Genomic DNA, 25,053 nt, shown 5'->3' with positions numbered 1-25,053 from the left:
TTTTTCTATGCAAATTGTTATCAGCATTATGGGCAAATGTTATGTGCCTTTTTTCTTTACCATTATATCTTGATCATCTTTCACATCTATGAATACTCTTTGCAAATACATTAGTTAAATGATACATGATACTCAATTGTTCATTCTTCATCTGGGTCTTACAGATCAATATGTGGACGTTTCCCTGTTCTTATAAATGACCAATCTATACATGTCTTTGTACTTTTTCCCTCATTTCTATTTTTATAATGAGTTTCCAAGATGGGAAAATATGTACACCTTTTACCTGTCTTAGTGGCAAGTTCTAATCTCCTTTTTAATTAGGTGTAGCAATTTATAATTCTCCTGGTGGCGTAAAGATAATTTTCCCCGTAATAGTCTGTAGAAGATAGCATTCTGTCAAAATCTTCAGTAATTTGATAGATGGACATATTTCTTATTGTGTTTTCGTGATGATGAACGTTTGTCCACTCAGCGTTTATGATCAGTCACATGCCTCAGAGAGCTCTTGTTCTGGACATTCTGAAAATTGTTCCTTTTGCTCTGGGCGATTGCTAACCTCTGGGCCTTTTGTTCACAAAAATGACTTTGTGCTGATATGTGATGGCCTGGCAAACTTTTTGCGTTTAGGTTCCTACATCACTGGGGTGATGGGGTTGGTTGTGATGCAGTGACCCTTGGCTTAGGGATCTTTTCCACACCAACCTTGAATATCCCTGTCCCTGATCTGCTTGGTTCTGACTCCATAGATGATGGGGTTGAGCATGGGAGGTACCAGTAGATAGAAATTGGCGGACATGATATGTACCACTGGGAGCACATGATGTCCAAAGCAGTGGGTGAGGAAAGTAAAGAGGGCTGGGATATAAAAAGCCAAGATGACACAGATATGGGAAGCACATGTGCCAAAAGCTTTGAACCGGGCTTCATCAGAGGGCAACCCCAGAACAGTTCTCAGAATCATCACATAGGATACACTGATGACAATTATATCAAAGCCAACCACAGAGAAAGCCGCAAAGAGCCCATATGCACGGTTTATTCTAGTGTCTGCACACACCAGCTTTAACACAGCCATGTGCTCACAGTATGACTGGGCAATGACGTGGTTGGGGCAGAAGGGCAACCTGGAGACCATAATGCAGAAGGGGCTCACCCATAGCAATCCTCTCATCATCACAGCTGCTCCCAGTTTACCCACTACAGCTGGGGTCAGGAAAGTAGAGTGGTGGAGTGGGAAGCAGATAGCCACATAACGGTCCAAGGCCATAACCATGAGCAACCCGGACTCCACAGAGGAAAAGGCATGGATGAAGAACACCTGGATGAGGCAGGCATGGTATTCAATCTCATGAGCATGAAACCAGAGGATAGCCAGCATTTTAGGTTGTGTGGAGGAGGATAGAGCCAGGTCAGTGATAGCCAGCATGGCTAGAAAAAGGTACATGGGCTCATGCAGGGTGTGGTCAGTTCGGATTATATGAAGGATAATGACATTGCCTACTATAGCTACGAAATACATGGTGCGCAGGGGAAAGGCAATCCAAAATTGTTAATTCTCCAGTCCTGGGATTCCAAGTAGGATGAAGAACACAGGATGTGAAGAGTTGTTCCCTGAAGCCAGCATCACATGATGGGTAAATTGTTTTCCATTGCAAAGGTAATCTACTCTCTGTCATTGATAATAATCAAGCAAGTAATTATTATTTTTAATATTTGAAAGAATCAATTGAACAGTGAAGCATTTGGGATTAATGGAATAATTTCAACTGTTTTAATTAATAATTTTTACAACAAAAGTTATGATACTCTTTTTTCCTCATTTATATTTATGTCATCAAAATGAGATCAGAACACACTAGCTGTGTGATTTTTGTGGAAGAATCAGTATGTTCCTTGAAAGTAGAATCTGCCCATAGAAAACTATTCTGACACTTAAGTCACTAATATTCATTCTTGCTCTTCTATTCTTCAGAACTAAAGATTTGTTTAACCTTCCCATAGATTCTTTTCAGGTCTCTGTTTAAGTCAGTTAGGCATTTTTTCAGGGTTGGAAGCCAATTGGAAAACACTTCGTCTTAAAGGCTCATCGTAATAATGTATATAGTGATGCCAAGTTTGCTCTGACTCTAGGAATTACCAGGAGAATTTGGGCTGGAGGATAACTGACGATTGTACACCTCTAATTAAGCCTACTATCCTTAGTGTATGCCCTCCTAGATTAGAGGCCAGCAAACTTTTTTTCCTTTTATTAAAAGTTATATCATACATTTTTTTAGGCTGTGTGAACTATAGTTGCAACTAGTGAGCTTAGCCACTGTGGCATGAGAGCAGCCACAGTCAATACAGCAATGTGTGAGTGTGGCTATATGTAAATAAAATTTTATTTATAAAACATGTCTGCAGGCTGGATTTGGTCTGCAAGCTATAGTTTTCTAATTCCCGTGCTAGATGATAATTTTTATGAGGTGAGCCCTGAGCAGTGCACCATTCCTAGCACCTCTGTGCTTGGCACAGAATAGGGATATAATAAATATTTGTTGAACCAAATAACAAATAAAAGTCATGGTTCAGTAGCAATGGACTTTTTAACTGATGAACCATATCTTAAAAATATCCTTATATAACTCTCTAAACACTACCTTGATGGCATGCCATTAGACCACTATATATATATATATATATATATATTATATATATATATATTTTGTATATATATTTTTATACCAAAGTCTGCCCTGCTGGCCAGAGAAAGAAATGAAAGTCCTCCTCTGCCTATGCTTTCATAACGTGATTGAACCTGTCTAATCCCTCTGGTGACTATCACTTATGTAAGAGTCAATGACACAAAAGTTTACATGATTCTTACTCAACAACTTTTCACTATGTCATCTTAGCTGACTCCTTTGTATGAGTCTCCTCCATAAGAGAAACACTCAGACAAGAGGAGTATCTTTTCAAATCCCTCTTAACAAATCACCACTTTTGACTAACAAATGTTTCCTCCAACCAGACCTAATGGTTCCTAAAATGGCTATCTTTGAGATCCCAAATAGACCTGACCTCTTTCTGATTTTCCCTACCTCTAAAACATTTTGAGAGAAATGGAGTTTAAGCTTTATCAATCTTGCTCTAAATTGGAAAGTTTACTACCCTATCTTGAAAATAGCTATAGGCTTGTTCAAAACAAATACTTCTCTCTAGAATATGGTGAAAATTCAGAAATGCATTATCTAGAGTCTGCAGCTGAGCTTTACCCCTTCTGTTGGCTTGATCTTCTAATTGTATGTTCCCTTTGAACCAGAGTCTTCCTATCTCACCTCCCTTTGCCCCCTGTAGGTCACCCTCCATTTGTCAGGACATGGTCACTGAGACTCATGGGCACCGGAAAAACTACTTAGACCATCTTCATTCCTGTACTGGGTGCTGGTGAAGGTGCTGGATAAACCTACAATTTCTCAAAGTGCATAATAATCTCTTTAATTAATTGTGGAAGACATTGCTGTTTTTGAAAATATAACACTGTAAGCTTTTACATTTATTGTTTTTAACTCACACCAAGTTTCTGTCCATGAGCCTTAATGGAGAACTCACCTGTTCTCCATACTTCTTTTGGAGTAATGAGTCTTTGTAGGTGGTGAGCTGGGACCTAAGTCTGAAACAGGAGATGGGGGCTCCTGACAGGTGCCTTTCTTTCTTCTCTACAGCTACAATACCATGGAATCTGGTATCCTCACTATCAGCAATCCTTTTGCCTTTTTCCCCCTCAGACTTATGAACCCAACATGTGTAGAGTGACGACTGCAAGTCCTGTGGCTTGGAGAGGTAGTTAACCAATGTTAGATCATTCTCTATAGTGTGTGAGGTTTGCAATAGTATTTCTGAGGGAGGCACAGGTTATCAACTTGCTGCTGGGGGGGAGGGATGGAAATGTGCATTCCCTAAAGAGTAGGAAAAGAAGAGCAATATACTTTCCCTTCTTGACCAATATTCCTTCCCTCTTTCCTTGCTTTTATATATGTGCCTGTCCCTGCCCCTCAGGGCCTAGACATCTCGTGAGTCTAGTGAAAGAAAAATTAAATTATCTTTTTTTGGTCTTAAAGCTAGGGTGATCACACATTGAACTTCAGAGTCAATTTTTCTGTTCTCCAAAGTACAGGCTAACTTGTGCAAACTTGGCATAGCTTTTGGTTGAGGAAATATGGTTGCAAGAAGGATGTTCTTACACCGAGGGAGCTCATTTCATCTGTGAGTGTTGGTTTGAATCCAGTGCTGGTACCACTGGCTCTATTGGCCTTCAAGTACTCCACTCATTAGGTGGAGTTATTTATGTCCATTGTTTTAATCATGTTGCTCAAGCCTGAAAGGGTGGAGGATAAAGTGGACTGAGAGCTTGCCAAGGAATAGTTTCAGAGACATTTAGTCTGTTTTCTCACTTTGGGGTATCTAAAACCAAGGCACAGAGTAATGATGCTGGAGCATGGTTTCAGATACAGTGTCCTTCCTGGAAGGACTGTGTGTGGTGGCCGCCTTCTTACTTTTCCAGAATTTCCCTGGAGGACACAGTGTGAATAGCAGATCTTCTCTCCATCTCAGAAGGAAATCCATCAGTCAGAGATCTCTGGACCTGGAGCGCCCAGGGAAGCAGGCCATCTGCACAAAGTATTGCCTTGTCTTCCAGCTTCTGGAACCTCCGTGAGTCCTGCTGTTCTCTGGGAAGGGCAGAAGTGACTGGGGCACAGGGAAAGCACTCACCTTGAGCTCTGCTTTACCTCTGACCATGAGCATCTCTCACTGGCTCCTGTGATTCAGCTTTTAGCAGAGACTGTAGATTAGGACCCATTTAAAGACATTTAAAGTCTGGCCTTTCCCTTCCCCAAGCATTAATTTTTCCCCTCCTGCTAGACCCCCCTGCCTCCCACTCTGGCTTCCTCTGAGACCAGAGAGTGAAACTAGAAGCATTAACCCCTAACTTTCCTCTGTCCTCTGTGTACACCAATGCAAAGGGTGGGGAATTGAATGCATGGCCAAGAATGTGTGTTGTTGAGAATACACAATTGTGAGCTTATCGCTATGCATGTATTTTTTGTTAGTCAAGAGCATTTACAATTGAGGAGATATTTTATACAATGTGAAAGTATGTTGATGCTTGTTGATGTGTATACCTGAGAGATGTGTTAATAAACGTGTGTAAGGACTGGATTTGCCTGTGAATGTATGTGCATAACCTTGTGTGTTTGTGCAGGTGTGAATAATCATTGGTGGTAAGTATACACATTTAGTGGGATAGCATGGCTCTGTGAGTACAAGGCCACTGCATACACATACTTTGTGAAGACATATCCTGAGCTCCAAAGCTGACAGTGTGAGATTATACATCAGTGTGTGTATATACATGGGCATGTATAGACAAATTGTGTGGTTTGAAGAGGTGTCAACAATTTGTTGGTGATATCATATGTACCTAGGAAGCTCTGGTTTTGATGTCCTCTTTCTTCTTACGTGGAGAGGCAGGAGGACTTCCAGATGGAGGGCTTGCCATAGTTATTTTTGAAACTAGTGAAGTTGAAAGGCTCTCCTCACTCAGCCTGAAGTTAAGCTTATGCAGAGCTTCCTCTCACTCTCTCCCCATATAGGGCCTTTCTGAAATCTCTTTCTTCTTTTTTCTCAGCATTCCCTGATGTCTGATATGTCAAATGAAGATTTGAGAAGAAAAGTATATAAAAACAGAAAGTAAGAATTTATGTGTAGAATTCAAAACTGTCAGATTTCAGAAGCTATGCCTCACAAAATCCACAACCCCACATACATTTATAGGGAAACAAATCATTCAGAATTTTACCATGACTTTTAGGTTTATAGTAATCTGTTTATGGTGAATTGCCATCATCATGTTCACAAAGTCAGGATTTATTTTAAGATATCACCATAACAAAAATCTGGGATAGAACTGTTTTTGTGAGAGAGTCCAGGTTTACAGGACAGATTCAAGGTTTGTTTGTTTTTTTTTATTTTGGGGATCAGGCTGGTATTATAGATTTATCTCTGCTTGCAAATTCTTTTTCTTTGTCGCTTCTTTTATTCCTCGTAGATTAAAAATTCAGTTTTAGGAACGTGGAAAAGAATTCCTGTATCCTTTCCTCTCCCTCCTTTTCCTCCTTCTTCTTCTCTCCCTCTGCAACTCCCTCCACCTTTTCTCTCTCTCCTACCCCCCTGCCTTTCTATTCTTCTGTCCTTCTCCCCTTCATCCCCAACTTCCTCCTTTTTCTCCTTTGAATACTCCTCCTTCTTATCCTCCTCTGGGTTCTTCTCCCCTTCCTCCTCCTTCCCCTCTCCTCCTCTCGCTCCCCCTGCCCCTTCATCCTCTTCCTCCTCCTCCCCCTCCTCCTCTTCCTCCTCCTCCTCCTTCTTCTTCTTCTCCTTCTCCTCCCCCTTCTTCTTCCTCTCCTCCTTTCTGTCCTCCTCCTCCTCCTCCTTAACTAGAGGAACTTTTATCCTCAAATAAAATGTGATATCTAGGGATAGGTCCTGTGTGTCATTATCTCTTGAATCTTCCCCAGTTGCAAGTGCCATGGTGGCTCCAAACACATATGACATCCAAGCTCTTGTGGAAGTTATTGTTAGGATAATTACATTGTTTATCAAGTGTAGTTGGGCATGAAATCCTGAAATGAGTGCACTGTAGGCAGATGAGTCCTTTCCTGATTTATCCTCTTAAAGTTCTCCTCATGGAACATTATAACAAAAGTCCTAACCACTGCAAAAAGGCAAGAAAATGTATGTGCATTGATTGGAGAATTGTTATGTTTTGAATTGTGTTCCCCCCTCAAATTCACATGTTGAAGTTCTAATCCCTAGTACCTCAGAATATGACCTTATTTGGAAATAGAGTCATTAAAGATGTAGTTTAGTTAAGATGTAGTCATAGTGGAGTAGGGTAGGCCCTACTCCAATGTGACTGGTGTCCTTTTATAAAGGGCAAATTTGACACAGAGACATATAAACAGAGAGGAAATGCCATGAGGGTAAGACAGAGATCAAGATGATGTGTCTCCAGGGATGCCTGGGTGGCTCAGTGGTTACGTGTCTGCCTTCAGCTCAGTGCATGATCCTAGGGTCCTGGAATTGAGTCCCGCATCAGGCTCCCAGCAGGGACCCTGCTTCTCCTTCTGCTTATGTCTTTTCCTTTCTCTGTGTGTCTCTCATGATTAAATAAATAAACTTAAAATCTTAAAAAAAAGATGATGTGTCTCTAATCTAAGATTCCAGCAAACCACCAGAAGGCAGAGAAAGGCATTGAACAGATTCATCTTCATAGCCAACAGAAGAAACCAACCTGGATGATTCTTTAATCCTGGCCTTCTAAACTCCAGAACTATGACACAATACATTTCTGTTGTTCAATCTATTTAGTTTGTTGTACTTTGTTATGGCAGCTTTAGAAAATTAATACAACAATAAATCCATTTTTATCCATTATTTCAAGTCTTCATCTATAAATAATTGTACTCTACATAAACCATGGATTTTAAATATAATTTTAATAAATGTTTTATCTAGACAGGGATCTAGCAGCATCCTACATGGTGGCCTTGTTTTTATATTAGGATAGATCAGTACATTATTGAAAAATGATAAAGAAAGCAGAAGTAGTTCCAAGCACAGTTCATTTGCAGTGGAGATCAATGAAATTAAGGGACAGAAAAATGTCAGGGCACTAAACTAATTGTATGAAAACAAAATGTAACTCAACTCCTACCTCAATGAAAGGGTATCACCTCCTAGTCCTACCTCAAAGAAAAACCTTTGAGTTATAATAACATAAATTTGAAAGCCAAAGCTGTATAGATTCTAAAAGAAAAAATAGAATAATATTTTTATGAACTTGAGAAATGGAAAGATTTCTTACTCTGCAAAAAGCATTAGATAGAAAAGAAAAAATTGATCATCAAGATAAAAAGCATCAATTTCAAATGACAGTCTTATAAATTTGAAAAGGCAAGTCACAGATGGCGAAAATATTCACAATGCATGTAACTGAAAAATAAAGTCCCATAATCATTTAATGAAAAGATAAGTAATTCACTAACAATTTAAGGAAATGATTTAAACAAGCACTTGACTAAAGGCAGTAGATGAATGGGTATAACCCATGGGTATTAACCATTCATCTATTGCTTTTACCTAATTACCATTAATGGTTAATACAATTTCTTATTATTCATAAGAAAAAAATCAGAATGAGATACTAATAAAAACTTATTAGTATAACTAAAATCAAATACATTAACAACACTAAGTAGTGGTGAAACTGTGGGTCTTTTGGAGAACCCAGGCACTGAGTACAGCCACATTGCGACCCTTTTGGCAATTTTTAACAAAAGTGAGCATCTTTTTGACATAGCAATTCCACCTCTAGTTAGAATCTGAAATAAATTTTTTAAGTATGCACCAAACATCAAAGAATATTTATAGTAGTTCTATACATTTTACTCTATTTTAAGCATTTCTGTGTCTCTACAAAACACACACACACACATCATATATATAAACATTTTTACTCTCAAATTCAAAGTAATTCAACTAATCTTATACATTTTTATAATTTTTCCTACACTGACAGACTTTTAAGGACCATTATATCATAAGATTCTATGAATAGATAATATATAATAAAAATCAAAGCATTCAGTTTTGAATATGTTGTATATGAAATGAGTAAGGGAAAACCACCTAAAGATTTCCATGAATCTTAAGTGCCCACATAGGTGTGAATTTCCAGGCAAAAGTCACCTGAACATTTTGAAGTTATCAATGTATACATGCCATTTTAGTCTAAGAGTGTGAGTGAACAACCTCAGTGAGAACATTTACAAGAGAAAACCAATGAAGACAAACTCTGTAGAAGTTATGGGAAAGAACTATATACACTAAAGGAAGATGAACCTAGAGAACTTTACAGAAACTATTAAAACCAAGAGAGGTGGTGTAATGACTGGGTGTTACATGAACAACAATCTCAAATTACTGAAGTGCCCAGGTCCTCTAAAGATTAAAAATTTCAAATGCAGCCAAGAGCATAGTGGCTCTAGAAAAAACAGTTGAAGTCCAATGAAGAAAGCTGAGAACCTGCTACAGTGGCTTGAGGATGAAGGGACAAATAAGTGGTAGAGCTACAGTGTATATTATTTCTGGAAACTCCTCAGTGAAGGCAGGGAGAGAAATAGGCCATCACTAAGAAGACCATAGATGGATGAAGGATTTTTACAAGCTTGAACAGACTTAGATAAATGAAAAGTTATAGAAGATAGTGAGAGATGGAAAATATAGAACACTAAAATAAAGATTAATTGGTATAGAAAACTCATTAAGAAAGTAGTAGGTGGCTGAATATGGAGCATGATAGTAATTCGCCCTCAAAAAGATGAAGATCAGCATTTCCACTGACCCTTGAAGATAAGTGGCAAAAGGGGAGATAGGTGGGGGGTTGTGTGAGAGCATTATAATGCAGTGCCTACTTGGTTTGTTCTTTTTTTCCTTTTAAAAAAAATTGGTCAAATGCACGTGATATGAAATTTACCTTTAGAAGCAGGAGCTTTACCAATCTTCCCGGACAGAAAGGTGCTCGCAGAGAGCTCGGGCAGGATCCCAGGAGGGGCAGGGATGACCTCAGGCTCCCAGGGGCACTAACAAAGGACCTGTGCCCCTGGCAGAGCGCGCCACTCCCCGCGGCAGAGCTCTCTAAAGGGCTGCAGCGCACGCCCGCCGTCCCGGGAGCAGCTTGGGTGGTGGCTCCACGCAGAGCCCAGGGTGCCGGGGAACAAAGCCCATGATCCTGCGCTCCACAGGCAGAGGCCGGGAGGACACAGGACAGCAAGGCGCTCCTGCCGGATGGCCCCAGAGCTGTGCAGATGGGCGCCCCTCACCCCCGGAGCATCCAGGCCCCTGCGGACTGGGAGCTGTGGTAGTTACTGAGGGAGCTGACTCCAGGGATGGACAGCTGGCCGCTGACACTGTTGTTGTTCCTCCTGGTGTTGTCTTGTACCTGGGATTGAGCAGGGGCCTCACAGGATAAACAGCACCCACTGAGCTGTGCACCTGGCAGGGGACTGAGCAGCTCCCCTGCCAGGTGCACTCACCTGAGAATCAGCAGAGAAGGCCCCTCCCACAGAAGACCAGCTAGAAGGACAAGGGAAAAGCAAGTTATTGACCAAGCAGCACTGGAAAGTTCCAGGGGAAGTTGAGGGATTTACAGTACATAGAATCAGAGGATACTCCCCCTTGCTTTTTCTTTTCTGTTTGTTCCCCTCCCCTTTATTTTCTTTCTTTCTTTCTTTCTTTCTTTCTTTCTTTCTTTCTTTCTTTCTTTCTTTCTTTCTCTTTCTTTCTTTCCTCTTTTTCTCCTTTTTCCAGTACAACTTGTTTTTGGCCACTCTGCACTGAGCAAAATGACTAGAAGGAAAAACACACCTCAAAAGAAAGAATTAGAAATAGTCCTCTCTGTCACAGAGTTACAAAATTTGGATTACAATTCAATGTCAGAAAGCCAATTCAGAAGCACAATTATAAAGCTACTGGTGGCTCTAGAAAAAACCATAAAGGATTCAAGAGAATTCATGACTGCGGAATTTAGATCTAATCAGGCCAAAATTAAAAATCAATTAAATGAGATGCAATCCAAACTGGAGGTCCTAACGATGAGGGGGGTTAATGAAGTAGAAGGACGAATGAGTGACATAGATTACAAGTTGATGGCAAGGAAGGAAACTGAGGAAAAAAAGAGAAAAACAATTAAAAGATCAGGAGGATAGGTTAATGGAAATAAATGACAGCCTCGGAAGGAAAAATCTACGTTTAATTCGGGTTCCTGAGGGAGCCAAAAGGGAGAGAGGACCAGAAAGTGTATTTGAACAAACCATAGCTGAGAACTTCACTAACCTGGGGAGGGAAACAGGCATTCAGATCCAAGAGATAGAGAGAGCCCCCGCTAAAATCCATAAAAACTGTTTAACACCTCAACACCTAATAGTGAAACTTGCAAATTACAAAGATAAAGAGAAAATCCTTAAGAGATCCATAACTTTTATGGGGAGAAATATTATATTAACAGCAGACCTCACCACAGAGACCTGGCAGGCCAGAGAGCTGGCAGGATATATTCAGGGTCGTAAATGAGAAGAACCTGCAGCCAAGAACACTCTATCCTCAAGGCTCTCATTCAGAATAGAAGGAGAGATAAAGAGCTTCCAAGATAGGCAGAAACTGAAAAATTATATGACCACCAAACCAGCTCTACAAGAAATATTAAGGGGGACTCTATAAAAGAAAGAGGACACACAAAGAAATAACCCACAAAAACATGGAGTAAATAGGTATTATGATGACACTAAATTCATATCTTTCAATAGTAACTCTGAATGTGAATGGGCTTAATGATCCCATCAAAAGACACAGGATTTCAGACTAGATAAAAACGCAAAACCCATCTATTTGTTGTCTACAAGAGACTCATTTTAGAAGTAAGGACACTACAGCCTGAAAACGAAAGGCTGGAGAACCTTTTACCATTCAAATGGTCCTCAAAAGAAAGCATGGGTATTCATACTCATATCAGATAAAGTTTATCCCAAAGACTGTGGTAAGAGGTAAAGAGGGACACTATATCATACTTAAAGGATCTATCCAACAAGAAGACCTAACAATCATGAATATTTGTGCCCGGAATGTCGGAGCTGCCAAGTATATCAATCAATTAATAACCAAAGTTAAGACATAATTAGATAATAATACACTTATACTTGGTGACTTGAATGTAGTGCTTTCAATAATCGACAGTTCTTCTAAGCACAACATCTCCAAAGAAACAAGAGCTTTAAATGATACACTGGATCAGATGGATTTCACAGATATTTACAGAACTCTACATCCAAATGCAACTGAATACACATTCTTCTCAAGTGCACATGGAACTTTCTCCAGAATAGGCCACGTTCTGGGTCACAAATCAGGTCTTAACACTACCAAAAGATTGGGATTGTCCCCTGCATATTGCCAGACCATAAAGCTTTGAAACTAGAACTAAATCACAAGAAGAAGCTTGGAAGTATTTCAAACACGTGAAGCTTAAGGACCATCCTGCTAAAAGATGAAAGGGTCAACCAGGAAATTACAAAATAATTAAAAAGTTTCATGGAAACTAATGAGAATGAAGATATAACCATTCAAAATCTTTGGGATAAAGACATAGCAGTCCTGAGGGGGAAATACATCACAATACAAGCATCCATCCAAAAACTGGAAAGAACCCAAATACAAAAGCTAACCTTGCACCTAAAGGAGGTGAGAAAAAAAAACAGCAAATAGATCCTACACCCAGCAGAAGAAGAGAGTTAATAAAGATTCGAGCAGAACTCAATGAAATCAAGACCAGAAGAACTGTGGAACAGATAAACAAAACCAGGAGTTGGTTCTTTGAAAGAATTAATAAGATAGATAAACCATTAGCCAGCCTTATTAAAAAGAAGAGAGAGGTGGTATCTCATTGTGGTTTTGATTTGTATTTCCCTGATGGCAAGTGATGCAGAGCATTTTCTCATGTGCATGTTGGCCATGTCTATGTCTTCCTCTGTGAGATTTCTCTTCTGAGTGAAGTAAGTCAATCGGAGAAGGACAAACAGTGTATGTTCTCACTCATTTGGGGAATATGAATAATAGTGAAGGGGAATATAAGGGAAGGGAGAAGAAATGTGTGGGAGATATCAGAAAGGGACACAGAACATAAAGACTTCTAACTCTGGGAAATGAACTAGGGGTGGTGGAAGGGGAGGAGGGCGGGGGGTGGGGGTGAATGGGTGACGGGCACGGAGGGGGACACTTGACGGGATGAGCACTGGGTGTTATTCTGTATGTTGGTAAATTGAACACCAATAAAAATTAATTTATTAAAAAAAAAGAAGAGAGAGAAGACTCAAATTAATAAAATAATGAATGAGAAAGGAGAGAGCACCACCAACACCAAGGAAATACAAACGATTTAAAAAACTTATTAGGAGCAGCGATATGCCAATAAATTAGGCAATCTAGAAGAAATGGACACATTTCTGGAAAACCACAAACTACCAAAACTAGAACAGGAAGAAATAGAAAACCTGAACGGGCCAATAAGCAGGGAGGAAATTGATGCGGTCATCAAAAACCTCCCAAGACACAAAAGTCCAGGGCCAGATGGCTTCCCAGGGGAATTCTATCAGATGTTTAAAGAAGAAACCATACCTGTTCTACTAAAGCTGTTCGGAAAGATAGAAAGAGAGAGAGTACTTCTAAAGTCATTCTTTGAGGCCAGAATCACCTTAATTCCAAAACCAGACAAAGGCCCAACCAAAAAGGAGAATTATAGATCTCAATATCCCTGATAAACAGAGATGCAAAAATTCTCAACAAAGATACTAGCCAATATGATTCAACAATATATTAAGAAGTTTATTCATCATGACAAAGTAGTATTTATCCCCAGGGTACAAGGCTGGTTCAACACTTGTAAAGCAATCAATCTGATTGATCATATCAGCAAGAGAGAAACAAGAGAGAAGCATATGATCCTCTCAATAGATGCACAGAAAGCATTTGACAAAATATAGCATCCATTCCTGATCAAAACTCTTCAGAGACTAGGGATAGTGGGAACATTCCTCAGCATCTTATAAGCCATCTATGAAAAGCCCACAGAAAATATCATTCTCAATGGGGAAGCATGGAAGCCTTTCCCCTAAGATCAGGAACAAGACAGGTATGTTGACTCTAAACACTGCTATTCAACATAGTACTGGAAGTCCTAGCCTCAGCAATCAGACAACAAAAAGACATTAAAGGCATTCAAATTGGCAAAAAAGAAGTCAAACTCTTCCTCTTCGCAGATGACATGATACTGTACATAGAAAGCGCAAAAGACTCCACCGAAGATTGCTAGAACTCATACAGCAATTTGGTAGTGTGGCAGGATGCAAAATCAATGCCCAGAAATCAGTGGCATTTGTATACACTAACAATGAGAGTGAAGAAAGAGAAATTAAGGAATCCATCCCATTTACAATTGCACCCAAAAGCATAAGATACCTAGGAATAAACCTAACCAAAGAGGTAAAGGAACGCTATCCTAAAAATTACAGAACACTTCTGAAAGAAATTGTGGAAGACACAAAGAGATGGAAAAAGACTCCATGGTCATGGATTGAAAGAATAAATATTGTGAAAATGTCAATGCTACGCAGGGCAATTTACACATTTAATGCAATCCATATCAAAATAGCATGGACGTTCTTCAGAGCGTTGGAACAAATCATCTTAAGATTTGTGTGGAGTCAGAAAAGACCCCGAATAGCCAGGGGAATTTTAAAAAAGAAAACCATAGCTGGAGGCATCCCATTGCCAGATTTCTGGTTGTACTACAAAGCTGTGGTCATCCAGACAGTGTGGTACTGGCACAAAAACAGACACATAGATCAATGAAACAGAATAGAGAATCCAGAAGTGGACCCTCAACTTTATGGTCAACTAATATCAGACAAAGCAAGAAATACTATCCACTGGGAAAAAAAAGACAGTCTCTTCAATGAATGGTGCTGGAAAAATTGGACATCCAAATGCCGAAGAATGAAAGTAGACCATTCTCCTACACCATACACAAAAATAAACTCAAAGTGGATGAAAGATCTAAATGTGAGACAAGATTCCATCAAAATCCTAGAGGAGAACACAGGCATCACCCATTCTGGACTTGGCCACAGCAAGTTCTTGCAAGATACATCCATGAAGGCAAGAGAAACAAAAGCAAAAATAAATTACTGGGACTTCATCAAGATAACAAGCTCTCGCACAGCAAAGGATACAGTCAACAAAACTAAAAGACAACCTACAGAATGGGAGAAGATATTTGCAAATGACCTATCAGATAAAGGGCTAGTTTCCAAAATCTATAAAGAACCTATTAAACTCAACACCAAAGAAACCAACAATCCAATCATAAAATGGGCAAAAGACATGAACAATAATCTCACAGAGGAAGACAGACATGGCCAACAAGCACATGAGACAATGCTCCGCATCACTGGCCATCAGGGAAATACAAATCAAAACCACAATGAGATACCACCTCACACCAGTGAGAATGGGGAATATTAACAAGACAGGAAACAACAAATGTTGGAGAGGATGCGGAGAAAGGGGAACCCTCCTGCACTGTTGGTGGGAATGTGAACTGGTGCAGCCACTCTGGGAAACTGTGTGGAGGTTCCTCAAAGAGTGAAAAATAGACCTGCCCTACGACCCAGCAATTGCACTGCTGGGGATTTACCCCAAAGATACAGATGCAGTGAAACGGCAGGACACCTGCACCCCAATGTTTCTAGCAGCAATGTCCACAATAGCCAGACTGTGGAAGGAGCCTCGGTGTCCATCGAAAGATGAATGGATAAAGAAGATGTGGTCTATGTATACAATGGAATATTACTCAGCCATTAAAAACAACAAATACCCACCATTTGCTTTGACGTGGAGGGACCTGGAGGGTATTATGCTGAGTGAAATAAATCAATCAGAAAAGGACAAGCATCATATCGTCTCATTCATTTGGGGAATATAAAAATTAGTGAAAGGGAATAAAGGGAAAGTAGAGAATATGAGTGAAAATATCATTGAGGGTAAGAATGTATGAGAGACACCTACTCTGTGAAATGAACAAGGGGTAGTCGAATGGGAACTGGGCGGGGGGTTGGGGTGACTGGGTGACGGGCAATGAGTGGGACACTTGGCGAAATGAGCACTGGGTGTTATGCTATATCGTGGCAAATTGAACTCCAATAAAAAAGTAAAAAAAATAAAATTACCATGATAAGCAATTTTAAGTGTACACTTCAATGGTATTAAATACAAGATATTTTTAACCGTCACAACCATCCATCTCCATAACTCTTTTCATCTTGTAAAACTGAAACTATATACCCATAAACTTTCCTCATTCCCTAGTTATCTATATAGAGTTCTGACTACTCTTAATATCTTACATAAGTATAATCACACAATATTTGTCCTTTTGTGTCTGGCTTATTTCTCTTAGTGTAGTAGCCCCAACAGTCATCTGTATCATAACGTATGTCAGAATTTTGTACATGAATATAAAATTAACTCAGCAACTTTCATTGAAGAAAACATTTTTCCTATATTGCTGTATGTTACACATTTATTATAGTTTGTCCATATTTTTCTTGTGTCTGCTTTGGACTCTCTGCTTGCTTATTCTATTTGTCTAATTCTAGGCAAAAACCAAATTGTGTTGATTACTACAGCTTTGCGATAGTTCTTCATTGAGTTGAGTAAGATTTAAAACAGTTCTAAATCTTTCATTATAGATTTTAGATTTAGCTTGTTAATTCAGTACATGTGCATGCACGTGCACACACACACACACACACACACACGTCCACACAGAAATTCTGAGGTTTTGATGGGATTGCACTGAACCTATAACCTAACTTGAGATTTTTTTTAATAAATAAATATTTATTGTTCAATTTACCAACATACAGAATAACACCCAGTGCTCATCCCATCAAGTGTCCCCCTCAGTGCCCGTCACCCATTCACCCCCACCCCCCGCCCTCCTCCCCCTCCACCACCCCTAGTTCATTTCCCAGAGTTAGAAGTCTTTATGTTCTGTCTCCCTTTCTGATATTTCCCACAGATTTCTTCTCCCTTCCCTTATATTCCCCTTCACTATTATTCATATTCCCCAAATGAATGAGAACATACACTGTTTGTCCTTCTCCGATTGACTTACTTCACTCAGCATAATACCCTCCAGTTCCATCCACGTCAAAGCAAATGGTGGGTATTTGCCGTTTCTCTCACTAGAGTCTTAGGGGTAAATTTTAGTTTATCTGATATAAGGATGGCTACCCCTGCTTTCTTTTGAGGACCATTTGAATGGTAAATGGTTCTCCAACCTTTTATTTTCAGGCTGTAGGTGTCCTTCTGTCTAAAATGAGTCTCTTGTAGACAGCAAATAGATGGGTCCTGCTTTTTTATCCAGTCTGAAACCCTGCGCCTTTTGATGGGGTCATTAAGCCCGTTCATGTTCAGAGTTACTATTGAAAGATATGAGTTTAGTGTCATCATGATATCTATTTAGTCCTTGTTTTTGTGGATTGTTCCACTGAACTTCTTCTTAAAGGGGAGTTTTAAGAGTCCCCCTTAAAATTTCTTGCAGAGCTGGTTTGGAGGTCACATATTCTTTCAGTTCCTGCCTGTCTTGGAAGCTCTTTATCTCTCCTTCCATTTTGAATGAGAGCCTTGCTGGATAAAGTATTCTTGGCTGCATGTTCTTCTCATTTAGGACCCTGAATATATCCTGCCAGCCCTTTCTGGCCTGTCAGGTCTCTGTGGAGAGGTCTGCTGTTATCCTCATATTCCTCCCCATGAAAGTCAGGGACTTCTTGTCTCTTGCTGCTTTAAGGATCTTCTCTTTATCTTTGGAATTTGCAAGCTTCACTATTAGATGTCGAGGTGTTGAACGGTTTTTATTGATTTTAGGGGGGGTCTCTCTATTTCCTGGATCTGAATGCCTGTTTCCCTTCCCAGATTGGGAAAGTTTTCAGCTATGATTTGTTCAAATACATATTCTGGCCCTCTGGCCCTTTCGGCGCCCTCGGGAACCCCAATTAAACGTAGGTTTTTCTTCCTTAGGCTGTCATTTATTTCCCTTAATCTGTCTTCATGGTCTTTTAATTGTCTGTCTCTTTTTTCCTCATTTTCCCTCTTTGCCATTAACTTGTCTTCTATGTCACTCACTCGTTCTTCCACCTCGTTAACCCTCGTCGTTAGGACTTCTAGTTTGGATTGCATCTCATTCAATTGATTTTTAATTTCTGCCTGATTGGATCTAAATTCTGCAGTCATGAAGTCTCGTGAGTCCTTAATGCTTTTTTCTAGAGCCACCAGTAGCTGTATAATAGTGCTTCTGAATTGGCTTTCTGACATTGAATTGTAATCCAGATTTTGTAACTCTGTGGGAGAGAGGGCTGTTTCTGATTCTTTCTTTTGAGGTGAGGTTTTCCTTCTAGTCATTTTGCTCAGTGCAGCATGGCCAAAAACAAGTTGTATTGGGAAAAGTAGAGAAAGAGAGAGAAGGAAAGAAAAGAGAAAGAGAAAAAAGAAAAAGAGAAAAAAAGAGAAGAAAAAGAGAAAGAAAAAGAAAGAAAGGTGAAAAAAAATGGGGGTGGGGGAAGCAATCAGAAATCAAAAAGAAAAGAAAAAAGAAAAAAAAAAAACAAAAAAAAACCACGGGGGAGTATCTTCTGCATCTGTAGACTTTAAGTCCCTTGACTTCCCCTGGAACTGGTCCGTCCAGCTGGTTTTTGGGGGAGGGGCCTGTTGTGCTGATTCTCAGGTGTTAGCACTTGGGGGAGCTGCTCTGCCCCTGCCTGCTGCAGGGCTCAGCGGGGGTTGTTTACCCCGTGAGGCCCCAGGAGGAACAGCCGCAGTTGCTATGTCAGCTCTGGAAGCCTGGATTCAGCCCCCGCAGTAACTCCGGGGCTCTCTGTCCGCAGGGCCTGGAGGCTCCGGGGTGGGGCCGCTGATCTGCTCAGCTCGGGGCAGGAGCGTCCTCGCTGTCCTGGGCCCTCCTGGCCTCTGCCTGTCCCGGGGGAGGCCGGATCCTGGGCTGTGTCCCGGCGCCCTGTGCTCCGGGGCCTGCGCTGTGGGATTCGCGCTCCCGCCCCGCAGCCCCCTCCGCGGAGCCGCCGCCCGAGCCCCTCCGAGCTGCTCCGGTCCCGCCGTGCGCTGCAGCCCTTAGGGAGCTCGGCGCACTCTCCCGGGACGCAGGTGCCTGTTAGTGTCCCCGGGAGCCCGAGGGCATCCCCGCCCTCCTGGGTCCTGCTCTAACTCCCTGCGGGCCCCTTTCCTCCGGGAAGGTTGGTGCAGCTCCTGCTCCTCCGGGACGGGGCTCTCCTGTCCTGGGGACACTCGCCCCGGCCTCAGCCCGGCTCCTCGCGGGGCCCCTCCCCCTCGGAGGCCTTTTGTTCCTTTGTTTCTTTTTCCCCGTCTTCCTACCTTGATAGAAGCGCAAACTCTTCTCACTGTAGCATTCCAGCTGGTCTCTCTTTAAATCTCAGGCCGAATTCGTAGATTTTCAGGATGATTTGAAGGTTACCTAGGTAATTTGTTGGGGACAGGTGATTTGGGGACCCTACTCTTCTGCCATCTTGCCCCTCCTCCCTAACTTGAGATTTTGAAATATTTTACTGAATTATCCAATTCTTCAAAATGGTTTATCTTTCCCTTTATTTAGGATTTCGTTAATTTCAATGTAGTTTTATGGTTTTCAGAGTAGAGGTGTTTTAAGTATGTATAACATTTATTTTTAAGTGTTTGGTTTTTATGTATTTTAAATGGTAACCCTTCAAATATACTCTTTGAAGTGTTTGTTAATGTAAAACATCAAAAACACTTTTGTGTGGTGACATTGAGTCACAAATCTTACTACATCCATATATATATTTTTTATAAATTTATTTTTTATTGGTGTTCAATTTGCCAACATATAGAATAGCACCCAGTGCTCATCCCATCAAGTGCCCCCTCAGTGCCCGTCACCCAGTCACTCCCAACCCCCGCCCACCTCCCCTTCCACCATCCCTAGTTCTTTTCCCAGGGTTAGGAGTCTCTCATGTTCTGTCTCCCTTTCTGGTATTTCCGACTCATTTTTTTTCTCCCTTCCCCTTTATTCCCTTTCCCTATTTTTTATATTCCACTACATCCATATATTAATTTAAAAGTTTGCCCATTCTTTTTGTATTCTGTGTAACCTATCAGGGTTTTCCATAAATAAAACTATATGTCTTTTGTATTTATTATGTGTATGTATGTGTCTGTGTGTGAGTGTGTTTGTTATTTTCCTTTGCCATACTGCATTGGCTGGATCCTTCTTTGCATTATAGATAAAATTGATTTTGTAAAACTCCTTAGAAAGTGCTTCTTCTTTTCCTGTACTCTTAGAGTTTGTATGAAGTTGGAGCCTATGGGTTAGAAGCCAGTTGTTCTCTCAGTTTTTTTTTTCTCTTCTCTTTCTTTTCCCCCTTCCTTTCTTTCCTGTTTTGTTTCTACTTTTATGTTTTTGTATTAGTTTGTGAGTGTGAATATAATGTATTACATGGGATGATTAAGCCTTTCTTTTTCTTTTATTACTGTTCTAAGTTGTGCTTTCAATGTTTTACATTTCACCTAAATTTTCAGAAAATTGGCACGTTTAAAAAGTTATTTTCTTTTACCTTTTTGAAAGTGTGGGTTCAGTAGTGTTGTTATATATTCATTCCTGACATTGATTATTTACATTTTTCCTCAATTATAATTGATCACTCTTGCCAGTCAAGTTTATTAGTCTTTTGGATGAATTAACTTTTTTCCTTTGTCTTATGGGTTTCTTTCTTTCTTTCTTTCTTTCTTTCTTTCTTTCTTTCTTTCTTTCTTCCTTTCTTTCTTTCTTCTTTCTTTCTTTATAATTAATGTAGACTGTTATATTACTTTCAGGTATATAATATGGCAACTCAGTGATTCTGTTAATACTCAGTTCTCATCAACATTACTATACTTTTGATCCCCTGCATCTTTTCACCCATCACCCTACTCATTTCCCCTCTGGAAACCACCAGTTTGTTCTCTGTATATCAGTGTCTTTTTTTTTTCTTTTTGCATATCTTTGTTTTTCTTTTTCATTTGTTTTGCTTCTTAAATTATACATCTAAGTGAAATCATGTTGTATTTGTCTTTCTCTGACTTATTTCACTTAGCATTGTACTTTCTATGTCTATATTGTTGCTAATGGCAAGATCTCTTTCTTTTTATGACTAATATTCTGGGTGATGACTTGTAAAGTGAAATTTTGCACTAATGTTTATTATTTCATTATTGCACTTAAATTTTTTTCTATTTTCTAAATTTTGGAGATGAATACTTAAATAATTTGTTTTCAGCCTTCTATTTATTTCCCATCATATATAGTTTAGTCTAGAAACTTCTTCCTAAGCCCAGTTTTAGCTGGATCTCCAAAAGTTTGGTTTGCTGAAGAAGAAATGGCAAGAGAAGGAAATATATAATAGTATTACAACAGAAAGGAAACATGCAAAATGATGAGGCTTCATTTGTGGAGGATGAAATTGGGGAAAGGCATAATAAAACCTACTAGGGGGTAACCAGAAACATACTTGCATGTACATAATTAATATTACAATTCTACTAATTGATCATTTCTCTATCTTCCATTTTCAGTTCAATTCCTTTGCTACTTTTGGGGAAATTTAACAGAGGAAAAAAGATCAATATTGCTCATAGTAAGCTCTTGCCATAATCCTCTTAAACCCGATGAGCTACACATCACTTTAAGATGTAAATTTTTCTAAAAGGTATTTTTCTAAAATATCTTTCCTTTAGCGAAGCATTTCATACTCTCCTCCCAATTTTGACCATCTCTTTATATATCTTATATCTTAGAAGATTTTGTGAGAGGAGAAGAGGGAGGGTATTTGGAAATGATACTGTTAGGAGAGAGGAGAAAGCACTAAACTTTGCTTCAATTCTGTCTCCTCCGTGGAGCTCTTGTAATCTTATGTTAGTTTTCTACCTTTGAGGATTTAAGGATCTGAACTCATACTAGAAATCTTAGAATATAGTTCAACTCTAGAAATAGTAGATGATAATAACAGAAGTAACTCCTACATATAAACCAAGACAAATAAAGGAAAACTTATCAGATGACATTCAGGGAGTGAAAGTTATTATGAGATAGTCCAAATTTACACTGGAATTAAACAGTAAGATTTCATAAAGATTGTCTTAAATCAGGAGTCTAAAGGAAGAATGTTTCTCTCCAGAACCCAATGGAGTTTCCTTAAGAGGGAATCTAAGAAAGCTTCTCAATTCAGTTAATCATGCTTTATTTTTCTTCCAGTTTCTCCACTTTACCTTTACCTAACAAAAATATTATTTTATAATCTCATTTATAATTATTCCTTTTGCCCCCATTGCACACCTCCCTTACTGCAGCTCTACTGACCACATACAAGGTCTTGGTGTCTCAGGCTCCGTCATATTTCATTGCTCTCATAGTGCCATGCTCTGGCACTGGACAACTCTTTCCATCTTTATTTGTTTCATATTCTTTTTAGTCCAAGTAGTCACTTCCTCTAAGGATTCTTTGAATCTCCACTATGATTTAGATATTTTCAGTGTCTATATATTTCTGTAATACTACTTTTTTAAGACTATTTTTTCATTTATTTAAGAGAGAGAGAGAGAGAGAGCAAGGGAGAGGCAGAGAGAGAGAGGGAGAGAATCTCCAGCAGACTCTGCACTGAGCACAGAGCCCCTTGTGGATCCCAGTCTCACCACCCTAAGATCATGATCTGAGCTGAAAGCCAGAGTTGAATGCCATCATTTGTCTTGGGCATGAAATATAAGAAGGGTGCTATAATAAGTTCACCAGTCAGTTAAATAACATTTTATGCAGTATTTAGAGAAATCAAAATTAATGCAAAAATCCATGATGAACAGAACATCAAAATTCTGAAAAAACACTACAGCACTGCCAAGCCACAATGGTCTGTGCCAAAATGCAAAATATGCATCCCTATGTACATATTTGAATATATTTTTAAATACTTAATCTTTTCAAATAGTAAAATACTTAAACTTGAAAAGTAATTGTGATAAACATCACATCATTATTTTAAATTTAAATATTTTATTTACACCATAATAGAATTTATTAATAATTGTATTTCATCTAAAGTCCATTAAAAATTGTGTAGAATCCTCACTTAGGCAGGTGAAAACTTACAACAGGACAGTTTTCTCATTTCAAAATGAGATATGCAAAGAAGTACATATTCAAAATATTATAGATAAATTTGCTTCCATACTAGTGTACATTTTTCCTTTTGCCTTAGGCTCTAATATGGTTTGGCATACCTCTGGGGTTTATTTAAAATTTTTGCATTTTATTAATTATGGATTTAAAAATAATTTATATTTTAAGAATATTGTGCTAAAATTTTCTAATCACCATTATGGAATTTTCGATGTCCACCCTAAATTTTGCCCTCTCCTCAAGGTAGTGTCGGCCCTCAAAAGTTGCTGGTCTTGATATGTATCTCTGCATCTCACATGAATGAGGCCAGGGAAATTTTCATGATTCTCAGTTTCAGGGTGAGTTTGAAAACTCGTGTTTATTTTAGACTTCTAGAGAGCATCTGCAGAACATTTTCCCCTCACTCACCATTTCCAATATCCTCCCCACTGCCCCCCCAAAGTTTAGAGAGGATAGAAAGAGATAGTACTCCTTTCTCTTTCACATTTCTACTCCAGTTTTCCCCACTTCTCTGTCCCCTTGCTTCTTCCTCTGCTCTTCTCTTTGATTCCCTACCTGCTATTCACGGGAGGAAGATGTTACTTTGTCCTCACAGTGTCCTATCAGAGAGAAGAGAAGTGAGAACTCCTGAGCTCTTTCTGAGATACTTGGCCGGGGAGAATTTCAACCTTTTCTGGTAGGAACCAAGTATCCAGGTGACTGAGTTATGAAGAGCAGGATCCGTGACTCCAGTGCGGCCTCCTAACCCATCACTGAGAAAAATGTATGATTTCCTCAGGCATCCAGTGTGCGTGAGGAAAACCTCACTACAGGAACATTCTTGCTTGGACATTAGCCAAATCTTTCCAGCTGTAGATGAAGTGGACTGCAAGGCGAAGGGAATGGAAGCAGTGTAACTGAGTGTAACACAGGCCAGCACAGGGACAGATTTGGTATGTCATCTAACATAATTAATTGATTGATTGATTAATTAATTAATTACATTTTTATTGGAGATCTATTTGCCAATATATAGCATATCACCCAGTGCTCATCCCGTCGAGTGCCCCTCTCAGTGCCCATCACCCAGTCACCCCATCCCACCACCCACCTCCCCTTCCACCACCCCTTGTTTGTTTCCCAGAGTTAGGAGTCTCCCATGGTTTGTCACCTTCTCTGATATTTCCCACTCATTTTCTCTCCTTTCCCCTTTATTCCCTTTCACTATTTTTTATATTCCCCAAATGAATGAGACCATATAATGTTTGTCCTTCTATGATTGGCTTATTTCACTCAGCATAATACCCTCCAGTTCTATCAACCTTCTTAATTTAGTGCCTCATTCCTGTATTAAAAGAAAGACTCAGTAACATAAACAGAAGGAAGAAAGCACTTAGTATATATGTTTTTCATGAATTAAGGAAGGAAAAAGGATCAAAGGTCAAAATAAAGCATGAAAGCAAGTCTCCAATAAGCAGAATTTTTTGGCATTTGCTGAACTATTATTGAATTTTTTATTTTTTTGAGCAGCCACCATGTACTATATTTTATGCCTTAGTACTTTCACTTGTCATTGTTTTATTTTTTTATTTTTTCATTGTTCTTTCTTTTCTCCTTATAAATTTATTTTTAATGGTGTTCAATTTGCCAACATATGGAATAACATCCAGTGCTCATCCCGTCAAGTGCCCCCCTCAGTGCCCGTCACCCATTCACCCCCACTCCCCGCCCACCTCCCCTTTCACCACCCCTAGTTCATTTCTCAGAGTTAGGAGTCTTTATGTTCTGTCTCCCTTTCCGATATTTCCCACTCATTTTTTCTCCTTTCTTTATTCCCTTTCACTATTTTTTATATTCCCCAAATGAATGAGACCATATAATGTTTGTCCTTCTCCGATTGACTTATTTCACTCAGCATAATACCTTCCAGTTCCATCCACGTCGAAGCAAATGGTGGGTATTTGTCGTTTCTAATGGCTGAGTAATATTCCATTGTATACATAGGCCACAGCTTCTTTATCCATTCATCTTTCGATGGACACCGAGGCTCCTTCCACAGTTTGGCTATTGTGAACATTGCTGCTATAGACATCGGGGTGCAGGTGTCCCGGCGTTTCATTGCATCTGCATCTCTGGGGTAAATCTCCAGCAGTGCAATTGCT

At 39.6% G+C, this 25,053-nt stretch overlaps 1 protein-coding gene across 1 annotated transcript; it reads right to left on the bottom strand.

The window, feature by feature from the left end:
* Nucleotides 1-682: 682 nt before the first annotated feature.
* On the bottom strand, nucleotides 683-1,627 carry LOC129506554 (olfactory receptor 52R1-like). The gene is given in 1 exon segment (XM_055320318.1): nucleotides 683-1,627. A coding segment is annotated over 1 exon segment (945 nt).
* Between the last annotated feature and the right edge of the window lie 23,426 nt (nucleotides 1,628-25,053).

This window comes from Nyctereutes procyonoides, unplaced genomic scaffold (assembly GCF_905146905.1).
Source record: "Nyctereutes procyonoides isolate TBG_1078 unplaced genomic scaffold, NYPRO_anot_genome, whole genome shotgun sequence".
NCBI classification, from domain to species: Eukaryota; Metazoa; Chordata; class Mammalia; order Carnivora; family Canidae; genus Nyctereutes; species Nyctereutes procyonoides.
This window is presented reverse-complemented; position numbering and strand designations above follow the sequence as displayed.